Source organism: Thamnophis elegans, chromosome Z (assembly GCF_009769535.1).
Source record: "Thamnophis elegans isolate rThaEle1 chromosome Z, rThaEle1.pri, whole genome shotgun sequence".
Lineage (NCBI taxonomy): Eukaryota > Metazoa > Chordata > Lepidosauria > Squamata > Colubridae > Thamnophis > Thamnophis elegans.
The window spans coordinates 60,104,265-60,122,341 of record NC_045558.1 but is presented as its reverse complement, the minus strand read 5'-3'; the positions used below and the strand labels follow the sequence as shown (position 1 = coordinate 60,122,341).

The window sequence follows — 18,077 nt, the reverse complement described above, 5'->3', positions numbered from 1 at the left end:
CACTTGTGTATTGGTCAGAATCTGCATTCGGACAAAGGGGAGGGTTTATTATCAGCTTAATCCCATTTGCATGGCCTAAAGGTTTTCAGATGCTGCTTTGCTTCTAATGGTTTCCATCCTGCTTGATTAAAGGTTCTTTTTGAAATAATCTGTTTCAAGAGTCTTTACTTTCTCAAGTTAGGAGAGGAGCCATTACATTATCTCTATGTGCTTGTTGAAAGCTGAATTGTCTGAATGCCAAGCTTCCATGATTTCTCTAGTGTTCTCTAGTGCTTTTGAACTTTCCCAGTTAAACTATGATTAATTCTATTCATATTTGTTAAATGAATCACTGCAATTCTTAAGTTAGTAACCTGATTGATAAGTGAATATGGTTTCTCCCTTGATTTTGCTTTTCAGAAGGTCACAAAAGATAATCACATAACTTTGGAATACTGCAGCCATCATAAATATGAACGAATTGCCAAGCATCTGAATTTTGATCACATGACCATGGCAATACTGTCATGGACGTGTGAAAAACAATCATAGATTACATATTTCAGTGCCGCTGTAATTTTGAAAGGTCACTAAATGAATTGTTGTAAGTTGAGGACTACCTCTACCTATTTGTTCCTGCTATGCAGATTTTAAATTTTATTTTACATTTTTCTTTCACCACTTTAAGCAATATGTATTTAAATCTCTGCAAAATATATTATTACAACTAATCATATAACTAAAATCTTAGTTGATATAAGTCAGAAATTAAAATTATTTTAAGCACAATTCACTAATGTATGAATTATATTTAGTTATTGTCTTCATTCCTGAACAACCTGAAATTAAATAATTATCAAAGTTTTTAAATTTACACTAATTGCATTGTTTTCTGTCTTCCATCCTTCTCTTTATTTCAGGGGTTTAGATTATTTCAGGGTTTAGACCTTCAGTGAGCTAACTAAATATGAGAAGAAAGCTAGACTTATCTGACCTGACTGATGATGAAACTGAACATGTTATTCAAGTGGTCCAACGAGATTTTACCCTCCGCAAAAAAGAAGAAGACCGACTGAAGTAAGTATTAAGGCAAATATATTATTTAGAAATTAGAGAATTGTTTATTTGTTACTATGCATCTCCTGTTTTATACTCTGAATATACTGCATTATAAATTAAATTCTTTAGCACTTACAAAACAATCCAGTAAATGCAGATTCTAAGGTTTGCAAATTGGTATCAAGTTTTACCCACACACATATTTGTTTTCACTCAGAGAAACATATCCTAACAATTCATATTATAGTATCAAGAGTTTTTTTAAAAAGCTAATCTTCAAGCAAGATCAGAAAGTTATTTCTACCATTAGTATGATTTCTTATGCCTCTTGTTCTGGAACTTGATATATATAGTACATAGTATATTTTTTAGAGACCGGAAGCAATGTATCCTGTCCTTCCTAAGCTACCGGTACTTTCTTAAATTATTTGGAATGTTTTACCAACTACCTTATATCTAAGAGTTTTTTTCTCTTTCTCTGTCTCTTTCTCTTTCCCTCTGGTTAGAGACCAAAATATAGCAATTTCCTTAGAAATATATGTTCATCAACAGTTGGGGATAGGTTGCACAGTAATTCCTCTTCAAGTATACACTTAGTAGCAACATTATGTAGATTGCTGCATGTTTGATACAGTCCTTAGTGTACGCACTAAATGATCTCTTTTTCACAGCCGCCAATAGTTTTCGTGATTTCTGAACATTGCTCAGATTGACACTGAATTTAATTTAATTGAAAATTAAATAACATTTATATAGTCAGAATTGTTTTAAGGTTCAGAAAATCAACTCCCTTCTGATACAAAAGCACTGTTGTTATGTCCTCTCAGTTTAAAATACAATTTGACATATAGCTGTTAATATGCTATTTATGTAATTATGCTGCATAATGAAAATATGTGCAGTACTGGGTTTTTTCAGTAAATTGTAGGGCCAAATGTGGAGTGATATGAAGATAGCAGTAATTTTTAAAACACAAATTATAACATTTATTTTAATTGCTGAGTTCAAAAATTAGTATCACTGATAATATGTTTCATATTCTGCTATATAGTATTTTTTCCACACTTCAACACAAAACTAGTAGCATTTAATTTTTTTATTTAAGCACTTCATTGGAAAAGGATGGGAATATAGCTGTAGACCAGGGATGTCAAACTTGATTTCATTGAGGGCCACATCAGGGTTTGTGTTTGACCTTGGAGGACCAGGGTGGGCGTGGCCTGGATGGGTGTTTCACACAGGCTCAAGATGCATTTTTTTCCAATTGCATTCAAAACAGCTATTCCAGGCAAAGGGAGATTTACTTTCTGTCACAAATAGTCTCAATTTCATAATGTAGAGTTTAAGGACATATAGGTTGGAGATGGAGATCCAGTAAATCCGAGTCGGACCGAGCACTTTTAACATCCAGCATCAGAGTCTATATCCGGGCAATTAGGACGTCAAAAAGAACATACATTGCCTCTCTGATTGCTTCCGCTGAGTCGCGCCCAGCCGCCTTGTTCAGGATAACCCATTCCCTCCTAAATAGGAGGGATACGAGCGATCCTTTGCAGGGCAGAGCTGAGGACTACGTCCAATTCCTCGCGGATAAAGTTGCTCGGTTTCGGGCGGACCTGGACTCCAATCCCGCACAACCAGCTGAGGCACCAAGGGATAATCTGGTAGGACATCACTGGATTGATTTTCAAGCTGTTACCTCTGAGGACGTGGACAAGGCCATGAGAGCTGTAAGTGCCTCCACATGTGTACTGGACCCGTGCCCCTCCTGGCTGGTTGTTAACAGCAGGGAGGTGACACGGGGCTGGATCCAGGCGGTTGTTGCCGCCCTCCCTTCGGAAGGGGGGTCTTTTCCCCCCGCATTAAAGGCGGCGGTGGTGAGACCCCTCCTGAAGAAAACCATCTTTGATCCAGCCGTCCTAAACAACTATCGTCCAGTCTCCAACCTCCCCTTTGTGGGGAAGGTTGTTGAGAAGGTGGTGGCCTTTCAGCTCCAGCGGTCCTTGGAGGAAACCAGTTATCTAGATCCCTTCCAGTCGGGTTTCAGGCCTGGCTACAGCATGGAAACCGCTTTGGTTGCATTGATCGATGATCTCTGGAGAGCTAGGGATGGAGGTCATGCCTCCATCCTAGTACTCCTTGACCTCTCTGCGGCTTTCGATACCATCGACCATGGTATCCTTCTGCGACGACTGCGGGAGGTGGGGGGTGGGAGGCACTGTCTTACGGTGGTTCTCCTCTTACCTCTCGGACAGGTCACAGTCGGTGTTAGTCGGAGGGCAGAGATCGACCCCTAGGCCCCCTAACGTATGGGGTGCCGCAGGGTTCGGGTCCTGTCCCCCTCCTCTTTAATATCTACATGAAACCGCTGGTGAGATCATCAACGGCACGGGATAAAATACCACCAGTATGCGGACGATACACAGCTGTATCTGTCCGCCCCGTGCCAACTCAATGAAGCGATGGACGTGATGAGCCAGGGCCTCGAGGCTGTTAGGGACTGGATGGGGGTTAACAAGCTTGTACTCAATCCAGATAAGACCGAGTGGCTGCTGTGCTTCCCTCCTACTAATTGGCCAAGTGTTCCACCTCTCACACTGGGGGGTCAAATAGTACGCCCCTCAGATAGGGTCTGCAACTTGGGAATCCTCCTGGACCCACAGCTGACTTTTGAACACCATTTGTCATCTGTGACCAGGGTGGCATTTGCCCAGGTTCGCCTGGTGCACCAGTTGCATCCCTACCTGAACCGGGAGGCTCTCACAACAGTCACTCGTGCCCTTGTGACCTCTAGACTGGAGTACTGCAACGTGCTCTACATGGGGCTGCCCTTGAAGAGTATTCGGCGACTTCAGCTTGTCCAGAATGTAGCCGCGCGAGTGATCGTGGGTGCGCCTCGATTCACCCAAGTAACACCTATCCTCCGCGAGCTGCACTGGCTGCCTGTTGATCTCCGGGTACGCTTCAAGGTGCTAGTCGTCACCTACAAAGCCCTTCATGGTATTGGATCTGGGTACTTGAGAGACCAATTACCAATTACCTCCACTAGACCAATAAGATCCCACAGACTAGGCCTCCTCCGAATTCCATCAGCCGGCCAGTGTCGACTGGCGACTACCCGGAGGAGGGCCTTCTCTGTGGCTGCTCCGACCCTTTGGAACGAACTCCCTGTGGAGATTCGTACCCTCACCACCCTCCAGGCCTTCCGCATAGCCCTTAAACCTGGCTGTTCTGACAGCCTGGGGCTAAGACTCGCAGCCCCACTTCGAATGGTATGACTGTTGTGCTTTTTAACTGTGTATGGTCTTTATGTTTTTGTAACTTTGTTTGTTTTTCCCCTCCCTTTGAGTTGTGAGCCGCCCTGAGTCCCTTTCAGGGAAAAGGGCGGCATACAAATAAATTAAAATGAAATGAAATGAAAGACAACCTAAACAACATCCAAGTTATTATATTTATATTTATTGGGTTGAATGATAAATTAACTTGTAGAACCTTAAAGTACTTTTAAAGAAAACAATTCATTTCTCTTTAATTTATCCATATCTCCTTTCTTGTCTTCTTCATGTATTAATCTGTCTGCTTTACTGAATGTTAAAAAAAGCTTATATCTTGTAGATACTACCATATCCTACATCCAACCGTGTTATGTATTTTTAGTTTTTAGGCTCACTATATTGTTTACAAACCATTATGGGAGAGATAACACAATTCAGTTGTAAGTCAAAACTAAGCAAATTACACTACAGCCACAGATAAGTGAGCAAACTCTTTAGATTAGGCTTCTTCCATAGTTTTAAACTGGATGAAACCAGGAAAGCAGACAACCGGAAGATAGATAGTGTGCATGGGATTGAGAAAGAAACATATAAATGTCTCCCCACAGCCTGTTTTCAGCTGCCAGGCTACTGTAGGAGGCCAGAGGGGGTGAAAACAGGTGAAAACCAGGCCGAAAATGCCCCCCGTGGCCCATTTTTGGCTGCTGGGCTGCCAAAAACAGCCCCCCTATGGCCCATTTTTGGCCGCAAAACTGCTGTATGAGGCTGTAAGAGCTGAAACCAGACCAAAACCCCTCCCCTCCCCTTTTTTTTTTGGAGAACTTTTTTTATTGTTTTAATTAAACAAAAACAAAAAAAAGAATAATCTTTTGTTACATCTTGTAGAAAGCGTATTGATTGGTTATAAATACGTTCCGTGCATTTCTTCCCCAATCCTTACATATACTTCATTCAAATTGAATTGTACATTTTAAGTCAAAAAAGAAAAATTATGTATTTTACTATCCCTGTACCACAATTCTCATTTAGATTACCATTATTTAAACATGTTTTTATCTAGAGTCATTTGTATTTAAAGACACAACCACCTACTGGCATTCATTTGCAATTTCAATAAACCTCCAATGACATTACACCTTTATGACATATTCTAAAACAAATTCAGTTAAGTAAGATATCTAAGCATCCCTCCCCATAACACACCTGTTTGTATCATTAAATATTATACATTACGATTTCTTTGTTATTATTGTAGTTGACTAAAAATTATTTACTGTTTTCACCTCTCCTCTCCACTGGCCCACTCAAGAGTATATCTTTATAACCCTCTTTAAACAATGATTTGTTAATGAGATTTATACGTCTTTTCCCTCAATCCCAAATTAGTTAATTACGTGTTAGCAAAATAAACATTAAACATCTAAAACAATCTAAGAGGTATTAACATTTCTACTTAATAATCACCAAAAGTATACATTAGCATTTCCTTATTTATATCACATCTCCTCTCTTCTGACTCAAATTATTTATATCTTCATAACAAGATCTAAACAGAAATTTGTAAGGTTTGTACATTTTTTCACCAGATCCTGAATTACAATTTATGGCCCGGTTATTTATCCTAATTAAGGTTATCATTTCATTATTGGTATCATAGTAAATTATATGTTAACAAATAAACATTCAATGATAATCTAGAGCAGTCTATAAAATACTAAAATCTCTACTTATTAATCATCAATAATTAACTAGCTTTTTTTCATCAACATCAACTAGCATTATTAACCAGTGTCTTTCTAGTAACAAAATGGTCTTTTCTCCCTTGCCAGATGTTATGTCAATTCTCTTTTCAGGATCCTTCCAGTGTTTAAGGCTTTTCTCTGCACTTTGTAGCTTAAAAGATCTCTCATGTAGTTTTGTTGCCCTTGAGTTGTTCTTAATGTAAGCTTAACTTTGGTTGTCCAGTTTATTTCTGGATAGATTTGTCTTATTAACTCCGTCTTTTTTGCTCTTTCTTTTTCTCCTGCATCTTGGAGTTGGGATGAAGCATCAAATTATCAAGTCACTTTTCAAGCTTCCCTTCTTTCCACCTTCACTCACATTTACTCCATAAATAAGTTCATCTAATGTCTTATCTTTGTTTTCTGTATTTTCATTCACTTCTTTAATTTCTGGGGCTCCAACCCCATCATCTTTTTCTGTGATACCCCACAGCCTGTCCATTTTCTTATCAAATCTCTCAAGTCCTTCTAAAATGTTTTGAAGTCCAGCCAAAATGTTTTGGATTATCAATAGCAATAGCAATAGCAGTTAGACTTATATACTGCTTCATAGGGCTTTCAGCCCTCTCTAAGCAGTTTACAGAGTCAGCATATTGCACCCAACAACAATCCAGGTCCTCATTTTACCCACCTCAGAAGGATGGAAGGCTGAGTTAACCCTGAGCTGGTGAGATTAGAACTGCTGAACTGCAGATAACAGTCAATTGAAGTAGCCTGCAGTGCTGCATTTAACCACTGCGCCACTTTGGATCAAGTTTCTTTCATCTTCATATTGATCCATTTTTTAGGAGTACAGAAATATAAAGAAAAAGAAAAGGAGGAATTTGATAATTTCTGCACTCTAGCCTGTCAAATTTTTTTAAAGGAATATATCTATTTTATTTTAAATCTTAAGCACAAGTTCTTTTATGGTTTTCAAAATAGAAGAGTTCTTATTTCTTTTCTTTCCTTTTCCAATTCTTGCCAAAATATTTTTCACAAGCACCAGCAGTATACTGTTTGTGACCTTGAGTCTTTATCAGTTTTAAAAACACGGTCCAAACCCTTCTGTTGCAAAGTCAGTGTAATCAAATAGGAATGAACAAAGGATACATTGTTGCAACAAAAAAACTTCAGACTTAGGCTTCCAAGTGGCAGATTAAACTATTTTTAAAAACTTTTTCCTTAAGTATCTTTAATATAATATTATAACAAGTAGAAGTTTGTTAAAATATAAAAAAATTAGTTTAAGCCAAAAAAAAATTAAAGTAATAAAAAGAAATAGAGGAAAAAAAAGATCAATCCATCACCTCAAATGGAGAAACAGCAAACGTTGCAATCACTTCAATCCACAAAACATCATTACAAGCAAGAGCAAAAAACTTTTTAAAGCAGTCCAATAGGAATTAAATTCGCCGCTTTGTTCTAACTTAGAGGACTAATTTAGCTTTAAAAAAAAGTTTCTTAGGACAATCTTCTAAAAATAAAAGAAAAAAGGAACCTCACCAGATGGAACACTTTCAGTTCTTTCTTTCGGAGCCGTCTCCGACTATGTCAGCCTGGGGTCTGCCTATTTGCCGCTGGTTAGAAGCGCTTCCCTTGGGTCAATCAGGGACTTTGCGATGTCCCTGCGACCAGCAAGGTCTTGTCTTCCCAGTCACTGTCTCTTCGGGACGGTTTAGGTTCTGCCGGACCGTCCAGGGGCAAAAGTGTCATCAGCGGACTCGGACTGTCGAGTCCGCACGATGTATCATCGCGACCTTGGCTCCTCCCTCCTCCCCTCGCCCATTTTGGCCAGCAGAGGCACCTACTATTTTCAGAATTGCCCCACAGCCCAGATTTAAGTATCATATTAAGTACCCAGATTCGACCCATGGGCCTTGAGTTTGACACCCCTGCTGTAGACTCATTCTGATCCCCAAACTATTCAAAAGTGGATGGATTAAAATAGCCTGCCAAAGCCATTAATCTGGCCTGCATTGGACTATGAGGCTTCCCCGCACACTTCACCCTGCCCACCACTGGTTCCCAACCTTTGGCCGAGACCAGGCCTTACCTTGGCGAGCCCCAAGATCCTTGGCTGAAACTGTAATATAAGACCAACATTTTGGCCGGCAGAGTGCTTTTAGGGGCCGGGCAGGCCAAAAACGGGGTGCGCTCCAAAGCCAAAAACAGGATATGCAGAGGCCCTGGAGTGCCTCCACACATCATGTTTTTGACCAGAAGAGTGTTATTGGGGGCCGGGCAGGCAAAAAAGAAGATATGCAGAGGTCCTGTGACCAAAAATGGGACACACGGAGGGGGGTGCCTGTTGCTGAAGCGGAGCTGGTGAGATGCAAGCAGGCACTGCAACAGCCGGTCCGCCACCTTCTCCCCACCACCACCATCGTCACTTGGCTGCTTGTCCTTCTGCTCAGAAGTTGCGGAGAGGTGGCTGGTGAGGCTGCCTGCCCCTGAAGGAGGATGGCAGTCTCTGCCCCTGAAGAGGGAGATGGGAAGGAGATGGGATTGCCAGCAGATCAGTACCACTGAGCCTCCGCTTTGGGGCTTCCTTGCCAGATCCGTTCCAAGCGATGCCTGTCCAGTTTGATCCTGTCTGTCAGATGCATGCAGCCCTTGCCCGAGCCTGTTACATGCATTTGGCAAGTTTGGAGGAAGCTCCGGCATGGCCAGTGAGATTCCAAAAGCGGATTGAGACTGCCGCGGTGCAAATAGAATAGAATGGAATGGAAATAGGAGAGAATGGAATTGGAATGGGAATGTAATTGGGAGTGGGAATAGGGATGGGATGGAATAGCAATAGCAATACAATAGCAATAGCATGGAATGGGAATGGGAAGGGAAGGGAATTCAGTGAGGCATCTCAGGGCACTGCCATGATTGAAGGGGATCCTGCAGAAGATGCCTCAGGAGCTAGTCTCATCTCTGTACCCATCAAACATTCTATGTCCTGGTTTCTCTTCCCCACCTACCATTTGCTCTTCTAGCACGCTTTTGTTGCCTTTAATATAACAGATAAAAGTCTTTGAAAGTACCTGAGAGCTAAATTTTAGTTGTACTTGAAATCTTAATTTCTCCAGAGGGGCTCAACTAGTGGAAAGAAATTAGAAAGCAAATAAAACACCCCAAGGAGCAAAACAAATTAAAGTTTAATTTGTGTCTATGTTTAATGAACTGCTAAATTGGCAAAATGGACTGCTAAATTAGTCACACCCATCCAGTCACATGACCATCTAGCCATGTCCACCCAGTCACTTGACCACCTAGCCATTCCCACCTACCCAATCCAGCCCCCCAACAGTTTGAGGGACCATGAATTGGCCCCTGTTTAAAAAGTTTGAGGACCCCTGCACTAGAGCAATGAACTTGCTTTAACTGCACTTAACAATTTTACACTGGAAAACATGAATTGCATTTATACTTCCGTATAATTGTAATTTTCAGCATAATTTATTCCCAGTTGTTCAGCGGAATAAGAATTAATGCAAACTAAATTAGAACAAAAAGTAAAAAAGAGAGAAATAACAGAAAAGGCTAAATTGCATAAGAAAATAAAATAAAATAAAAAGACACATACAAAGAGATGCAGAGGAATACAGAAGTAACTTCTGATATTTGTCACATCAGTTATGTGCAATTTATTTTAATATCTTTCTAAAATTATATCATGACTCTCTTCATTCTATAATCTACCATATCTAATCATCAAAACCATAAATCACAAGTTCATGTTTTAAAAGTCTATAAGGATAGGACCAATATATGTCGATTTTGTCCTTTCTGTAATCAAAAAGTCAGTTTATCCATCTCAGCAAGTTCTGTCAGTTTCACCAACCATTCCTCTATAGTGGGTCATTCCATCTTTGTACATATCTTGTACAGTAATCATATACTGAAATAATCTTTAGTATTTTTTTCTCACTCTTTATCTGTTAATCCTGAAAGGAAACATTCTGACTTCAATTGAACATTAATCTTTAAAATATTCTGAATCAATGTATACAACCAATTTCGTTGTATTTAAGTACAATGACAATAAAGATTATACTTATACTTATGTTTGAATTGAGTTTTTAAAAGCTTTTACACATCTCCACAAACTTGCTAAGAAGACCCTCATGTTGTTCACATTCTAGATAGTTTGGCGTGATGTTTAGTATCAAAGATATAGTATTTTTAAAAGCTCTTTTGAAATCCTAACACAAAGTTCAACTCTTTTACTCATTATTTTCTCAATAGTCTATCTGCCAAATTCTTAGCCTACTTTATTATATGTTCTTTAATCTGTTCTTCCTTGTTTCAAATTTCAATTACATTTTATACATTTTATTTTTATTATAACCAGTGGATTTGTTAATATTTTAAAAAATTATATTCTAGCTGTCTATTACACCATTCCATTAGATGTTAATGGTAGATTATATGAAGATTTCTCTCCATTTAATTCATGAATAACTGTGTAAGGCAAGCCAAGTTAAGAGTACCTAGTCATCTATGAGTTTCCCTTGCTGCATGTGGACTTAAACTCAAGTCATATTAATTCAGAGGTTTCAAAACAGTTAAATTGGGAGAACTTAATATATATTTATTCTCTTTACACTGTGAAAGAAAATGATCTCATAAAGTTGGAATTGATTGAGTAAAATTTTTCACTGTGTGCTTCACAATGGGAGAGACGGGACCACCTCCTCCTGAAGCCCATCACAACACGGAGCCACAATGCAACCCTGTGTCGTCTTGGCTCGTTCTGGCCTTCCAGATGTCGGTTGCTTTTCTTGCAGAACTGCCTGTGTTGGGATGCCCCGCACTGCTCCTGGGCTCATCGGCCTATGAACATCAGATTCCCAGTACCCAACACCAATTCAGGGTTTCTTCTTCCCCAGGGAGGAGGGACAGAGGGAAAGGGAGGGAAAAAGAGAGAGGGCAGGAAAGAGAGAGAGAAACAGAGGCAGAGGGAGAGAGGGGGATGGAAAAAGAAAGAGAGAGAAAGAAAGAGAGATAGATAGATAAACAGGCAGAGAGAAGGGGGAGAGAGAGGGGAAGAGAGAGACAGAGAAAGAAAGAAAGAAAGGGGGGAAAAGAGGGGAGAAAAAAGAGACAGAGGAGGGAAAGAGAGAGAAATGGGGGCATAGAGAGAGAGGAAGGGAAAGAGAGACAAGGAGGGAAAGAGAAAGAGAGGGAAAGAGAGGCAGAGATGGAGAGGGAGGGAAAGAGAGGGGGAAGAGAGAGAGACAGAGAGGGGGGGGAAGAGAGATAAAGAGAGAGGGAGGGAAAGAGAGAAACAGAGAGGAGGGAACCTAAAAGCACCCTAAAAAGTAATGCAGTCTGAGGCTGCATTAACAGAGGGATAGAATCAAAATCACATGAAATGTTAATATAGTTTTATACTGCTTTGGTAACAGCATACTTAAGAATATTGCATCCATTTTTTTTGGTCATCATGATATAAAAAAGACATTGAGTTCTAGAGAGCATATAGTGAAAACAACAAAAATAATTAGGGAACTGGAGGATGAAAGATATGAAGAACGGCTGCAGGAACTGGACATTTCTAATTTAATGAAGAGCTAGGAGTAACATGATAGCAGTCTTCCAATATCTAAAGGGCTGTCATAAAAATTCTACAAAGCACCTGAGGGCAGGATAAGAAGCAATAGATGGAAACTTACTAAGAAGAGATCTAAGCTAGAACTAAAATTTCCTGATGGTAAAACAATTATACAATGGAGCAGCTTATGTCTGGAAGTTGTGGATGCTACATCACTGAGTTTTTTAAGAAGAGATGGAATGATTATTTATCTGAAATGGTTTAACTTCCAAGGTCCCTTCCAACTCTATTATCCTGTTATTCTGTTAGATTGTTTCCTAGGCAGCATCTCTTTTCCTTGTCCCTCAAGGTCATTTCTGTTCCAGTTGAGGTGGCAGTGAAACTGGCCTACTTAAATGGGTCCAGTTAAATCTGATCATTAAATTTTAATGGGATGATTTTCCCAGAATAGCCATGTGTATGTATTTTATACTTTCTGAAACAAATTTTACTTATTATCAATATCTAGTAGAGTTTGAACTAAATTATTATTAAATGTTTAATAATCTCAAAAGCAATATAGTATTTCCATGCAATTGGACAGCTCTCCTTACAAGTACAGTATAGTACCAGCCTTTCTGAAAGTACCATAAATAGTGCTAATTTTAAAAATAACTTGACAAGTGACAAACCGCATGTTAGTATTTGTTGTTTCTCTAAAATGTTCCTGAGGATTTTTTAAAATAAAGCTAAGGTATCCCTTAGCTACCTGTAATTATAAACTTTCATTATTAAATAATTATAGATTTTTATTGCAATATTGGCTGAAAGACTGAGTAAGATTTTATAGTCTTACATTTGTGAAGATCAGTCTGGCTTGCCATGAAAACAACTGAGAAAACATGATAACTGTTTTGAATGTGTTTGACCTTATAAAACATTAAATTTAAATTTGGCCTTTGTGGTAATGAAGAACATGTTATTGCCATGGTTCATAAATTGTTATTAAAATTGAATTTGGAGAATGAATATGTAAAACATTCATGATTCAATGGACAAAGAATTTTGGATACAATATAAAGCTTGAACAATGGGAAAACATAGGCGAAGGATTTAAAATTTATATTAAATTAAAGAAAATGTTTATAAAATGTTATGATAATTAATCTGCAGTGAGAAATTAAGTTTGGCTAACTAATGTAGTCAATCTTCTTCTCCTCCTAAAACCACTTAAAGTGTGGAAAACACCTTGGCAGAGAGAAAAGAGCCATCTTTTTAAGAATGAAGCAATATTATAAATTCCATAAAAACACACACACATACACACACAAACACAAACACACACACATATATAAATCCAGTTATTTTCATGTTATTTTAAAAAATTCTGAAATATTAAAACAAAATAGTTATACTTAGTTTTATATATTGAAAATTATTTTTCTTCATTTTTTTCTTTTAACACTTGTTTAATGGCATAATTTTACAACTAGAATTAACCAAAAAGTAATGGAAAGCAAATACAGCTGGGAAACATTTACATGCTATTACGTTGATGCAAGATCTATTATACTTTAGCGTTTATATTTCTAATCCATTCCTGTTTTATGATCCTAAATACTAAGAGCTAGCCAAATGACATTAATGCTTTTGTCCATCATTCTGTAAATTCCAAAAATACTACAAGGCCTTCTGTTATAGTAACTGTAAGCAAAGATAGATATTAGCAACATTAATAAATGATTGATTGCACATTATAAACATTATAAAAGTGAATAATATAGAGTTATTTGTTGTTTATTTAGGAATTTGTAAATAATCTTTACTGGATAAGTATTCTCAGAAAGGTACGGAAAGATTTTTACTACCTGTTTGGGTGAACTGGGTCGAATCGGTAGGAACCCACCTCTGCACTGAAAGGAGGAAATGGCTCACATGCTTTGCCCAAGAGTGTGATAGGCAAAAGGCTTTTAAGGGGCTGCCAAAAAGAAGGCGGGGCAATGTATTTTCCAAACCAGCAGAAGGCAAAACAAGAAGCACTGGATGGAAACTGAACAAAGAGAGAAGCAACCTAAAACTAAGGAGAAATTTCCCGAGAGTAAGAGCAATAACCAGGGGAACTATTTGTCTCCAGATGTTCTGGGTGCTCCAACACTGGAGGTTTTCAAGAAGAGACTGGACAGCCCCTCCCTCCCTCCCACTCTCTCCCTCCTTCTCTCTCTCAAACACATACACACACAGACAAGTTGGATTGGATATCTCCCTCCCTCTCTCCCTTCCTGTTTTAGGCTTGGAAAGTCTGCCAGTGGTGTTCCTCATTTGCCAATGCTTGAGACAGTTGACATTCTCATCTCTGCTACAGGTGAGGTTGTCAAAAAGACTTTTTGGCAGGCACTCAATGCCTTCTCAGCCTCTTACCACGAATGAGAGATGTGTCTCTACTGCCCAAGGTAGGCAAAGCCTCTTATCTGCTGCTGGCGGGCAGATACGCCCGCCAGCATGGGTAGCGTGGACAGGTCCATCCAGGGCATGGAAGTTTTGCTCTAGCCTGGCAGCCTGGCTCGAGCCATGAGGTTCTTTAAAAAAAAAATCCATATGGGGAGGGGCTACCAAAATGGGAGGTGTACCTTTGCCTACATAACTGGGGGAAGACACTCCACCCAGCAAAAGCCAATGACTTGAAAGCAGTTCCTCTGCCACCACCCATTCCCCTGCTGCCTTCCCCAAACACTTCCCCCATTACAAATGCAGCATGCTGTTTGTATGGGAAATGCCTAGAATATAATAAAGCCCACCCACTCACCTCCTGCTGGCAGGCTGGGGTGAGAGGAGAGGTGGAGAAGCTGGTGGGAAGCTGATCGGAGCCTTCCAAAAGAAGGGGGCTGAGGGAAAGTGTGTGTGCTACAGCATACCCCTTTGCCTTGCTTCTCTCCTCCTTTGGTCTCCTCAGTGCTCGCTCGTGCTCCCCCTCTCCAATCCAGCTTGATTACAGGCGGAGTCACATTGCCTTTTGCAAGCCTGCTGTTGGTAAAGCTGGGTAGCGGTGAGGGCTGGCTTTTTGCATAGCTTTGTCCAGCTGTTGGGGGAGGGGAAATGATTTCCTCCCCAGGCCCCTGTCCATCCCACCCAATAGTTGGATAAAGCTAGGCAAAAAGCCAGCCCTCACCAGCACACAGTTTCACCAACAGTGGCCTTGCAAAAGGCAATGTGAGCTTCTGCCTCCATCAAATTACACTAGGGAGGGCAAGAGCAGGAGCAGCCAGAACGCATCCCTCCAGCCTTTGCCCAAAACCCTGCGCCACACCAGGAGGATGAAGTTTAAATTCCTCTCCCCCTGACTCACGTGTACCTTAGCAATTTTCTCTGCCCACTTTTCAAGCTGCTGTATCAGGGGGACGAACATAGGTTTGCTGCCCATTGCAGCTAGGAATCAAAAAGCTGAGAATAAATGTTTCTGCTACAACCAGCCAGCCCCTAGATCAGCCTCCTGCAAAATCCATCTCTTGAGAAACCTGGCTGAACTTTTGCTGGGCATACCACTCACTGAGGAGGAGAGTGGGGCTGGAGCTAAGTGCCTGAAGGACCCCATCCTGGCATCAGGAGTCTTGGTGTCTCAGTGAGTGAAACTTCTACCAGACTCTTCGGAAGGTGACCGGGGGACTGGCATGGACAGCGAGGGTAGGGAGCAGCCCCTAGTCAGCTCTTGGAGGAAAGAGGCAAGGATGCTGGCCTAGAGATCGTCTGGAATCCCAAGCAGCCAAACAGTCTCAATGGCCACATGTCCTCTACAAAGCACCCCATCAGATCCAAGGGGAGGGGACACCTAGCCTTTTCCCCAATGTGCCCAAAAAGGCCAGTCAGGAGCTGGCAGGGAGCAGGATGCAACTGGACCTCATTTTCTCGGGCATCACTTCACTCGGGGAAGGGCAGTGCAGGGACTCCGCCAGGGGGCTGCTTATCTGCAGAATAATCCAGATCCTTCCATGTGACCACTTCCAGGGCTGGGGGGCGCTGGCCCGACAGAGACACTCATGATAGCTGGGCAGCAACAGGCAACACTCGACCTGCCATACCAGCTGCAGCAGGAAGCCACGTGGTGTGCAAGTGACATTGGTGTCATGCACCTGGTGCATCTCCCCTTGGCTTGCACCACATGGTGGCACTCAGAAAGACAGTGGGCAGGAAAGCTTGAGCAGTCTGGGGATCTTGATTGCCCCACAGGCGGAGAAGCCCAGTGGCCAGCCAGGTGTGCACTGGGTCAGGACTGCCCCATCGTTGGGAAGGTGAGGGGTGAGCATCGGAGCTCAACACGGTGGGGAGGGCGATGGCCGGTGCCAAGCTCAGCTGCGAGAGAGTGGCTCACCTGCACTGCGGCAGTGGGTCTACATCCCCGAGACTTGGGTCCCTGTGGCCAGTGATTTGTGGTGCCAGGAGGTTCGGTGTGCAAGGCCAGTAAAGGTAGTGTGCCATGTGGTGACTGCGGTATATATAGGGCTCTCAGAGTGGGACAATCGGTGAGCCAGCGAGTCAGTGAGCGGCAGCTGGGTAGGTAGGCAGGGCAAGCATGGTGTGGACGGGCAGGACAAGAGAGTGAGAGAGCGGCGACTGGACATGCAGCGGGAGCGAGCAGGGACAGTCCAGGGGACTGTACCTGTTTGGGGGTGTGGCCAGCTGTCATTGCTTCCAGTTCGGAAAGGTATGCTAGATTTTTACTACTTATTCAGGCGAATCAGGGCAAACCGGTAGCAGCCCACCTCTAACACAAGCACATGCGCATGCAAGGATGGCACAATGGAGAAGGCATCTAATTTCCCTACAATATCTTCCCACATGCATACATCTCTTCATCTTCATCTCATTCATTTATGATTGCCCAATTATTGAAAAACTTGCATCAGGAACAGTGTCAACTGTCCAATTAGTGAACCCAAAACAAGGAAACACTTGTGGGAGAATTGAATTCACAAAAGTAAAACTATTGGATATACCAAGTTGGTAAGAAGAAACAAAAAGCTCTGGTTTCCCATGCAAATAGTTGCTCTGCTAAACAATATTTTCTCCTTCTCCCCACACCTGTTTGACCACATTGTCCAATTATGAGATGGTCTTTTGTTATGAGAATGGTCCATCTCTTTCTCAAGCAAATGCAGTGGTGACCTTGCTGGCTCCATCTCTCACGATCTCTGCATACATGCTCCACATTCCATTTCCCTCCCCACAGTTCATTGGCAAGTTGGTTTGCTGATAGTTTACATAGCAATGTAGGTCTTGCTCTACCATTGCATTAGTTTTTTCTTCCATCCCTTTGGTGCATGGATGGTACCCCAAACTAAGTCCCTGAGCCGATCCTATTTGCTTTAGGAACTGCAAACTGCACCCTCTTGGTTTGAAAAGATGTGCCTTGAGGCTCCATGCATGTGTAGATATCCTGCACAAACATTTTGGCCAACTGTTCTGACCTAGGCTTTCTGATACAATAAAAAATTCACGATTAGGTCCAAAAAACCCTCTTTTTATTTCAAAGGCTGTGAATTATATTCATTCACAGCTGGTATGAGTTGCAAATAGTTGGAAAGAGTTCTACAGGAAGTTACCAAAGTCCTTCAGAATAAGGCTGATAAGCACCCACCTTAATCTTCTTTGAAAACACTGCCAAAGATTTAATTAGCAATTAGCTTGGCAAAGCCACATGGAGCAAAGAGTTCAAATGTCCTATGAGAGAGGCCAATCACTTCCAAACCTTCCGGAGTCCTACGGGATTGGGCGGCATATAAATCTATTAAAAGTTAAAGTTAAAGCAAACCTTACTCCTGAGTCGTCCCTTCTATTTTAACTGTTCTTGCCTTCTGGCAGCTCTGCTCATGTGCACACTGGGAACAGGGAGAGCCTGTTCCTCTGCCTCGCTGCTGTCCAACTCTGGAGACTCCGGAGGCAGCACATAACTCCTATATGGCCCTGGCCCCCTCTCTGCGTTCAACGCCGAGCCCTCATCTGAACCTTCCCCACACTCCAGGACTGGCCCATGTTCTGCACCAATCTCCTCGTTGTCCAACTGTGCTGCAAGCTTTGCTGGCCGCCAGTGGACCACAATACCACCCTCCAGACTGAGGGAAATTTCACTTCAATTTTTTAAGTCTCAGTTCCACCTTTTGCAGGCTAGTCAAACAGCAGGTGCAACCTGAGTCTACCAGAGCCATAAAGATCCTTTTGCCCCTGAGTGGGGCACTAGCATCTCCAGCCAGGCAGTCAAAGGGGCAATAGTTCCACTTACCATTAGATCATCCTTCCCCTCACCGTTGCTCTTGTAGAAGACCAGGTTGGAGTTGCTGTGGGTTGGAGTTCCCCCCTCTTGCTAGAGAGGAAGACCTTCGTGTGCTGCATAATGCAGGTCTAGCTCCACTGTGATCATCAGCTGGTACCATACCATACCATGCGGTTGTCTGGAATTTGTGGCAGGCCGTTTTTCTATAGCTCCTT

At 41.7% G+C, this 18,077-nt stretch overlaps 1 protein-coding gene across 4 annotated transcripts in view; it reads left to right on the top strand.

Moving 5' to 3' along the window:
• MYRIP (myosin VIIA and Rab interacting protein) overlaps positions 1-18,077 on the top strand; it is a 184,049-nt gene that overhangs the window by 63,226 nt on the left and 102,746 nt on the right. For all 4 annotated transcript variants that reach the window (XM_032237120.1, XM_032237122.1, XM_032237121.1 and 1 more), the window contains exon 2: positions 900-1,056. In XM_032237120.1, the coding sequence (XP_032093011.1) occupies positions 947-1,056 (110 nt within the window). In that variant the 5' untranslated portion in view covers positions 900-946. The remainder of the gene's footprint in view (positions 1-899; positions 1,057-18,077) is intronic.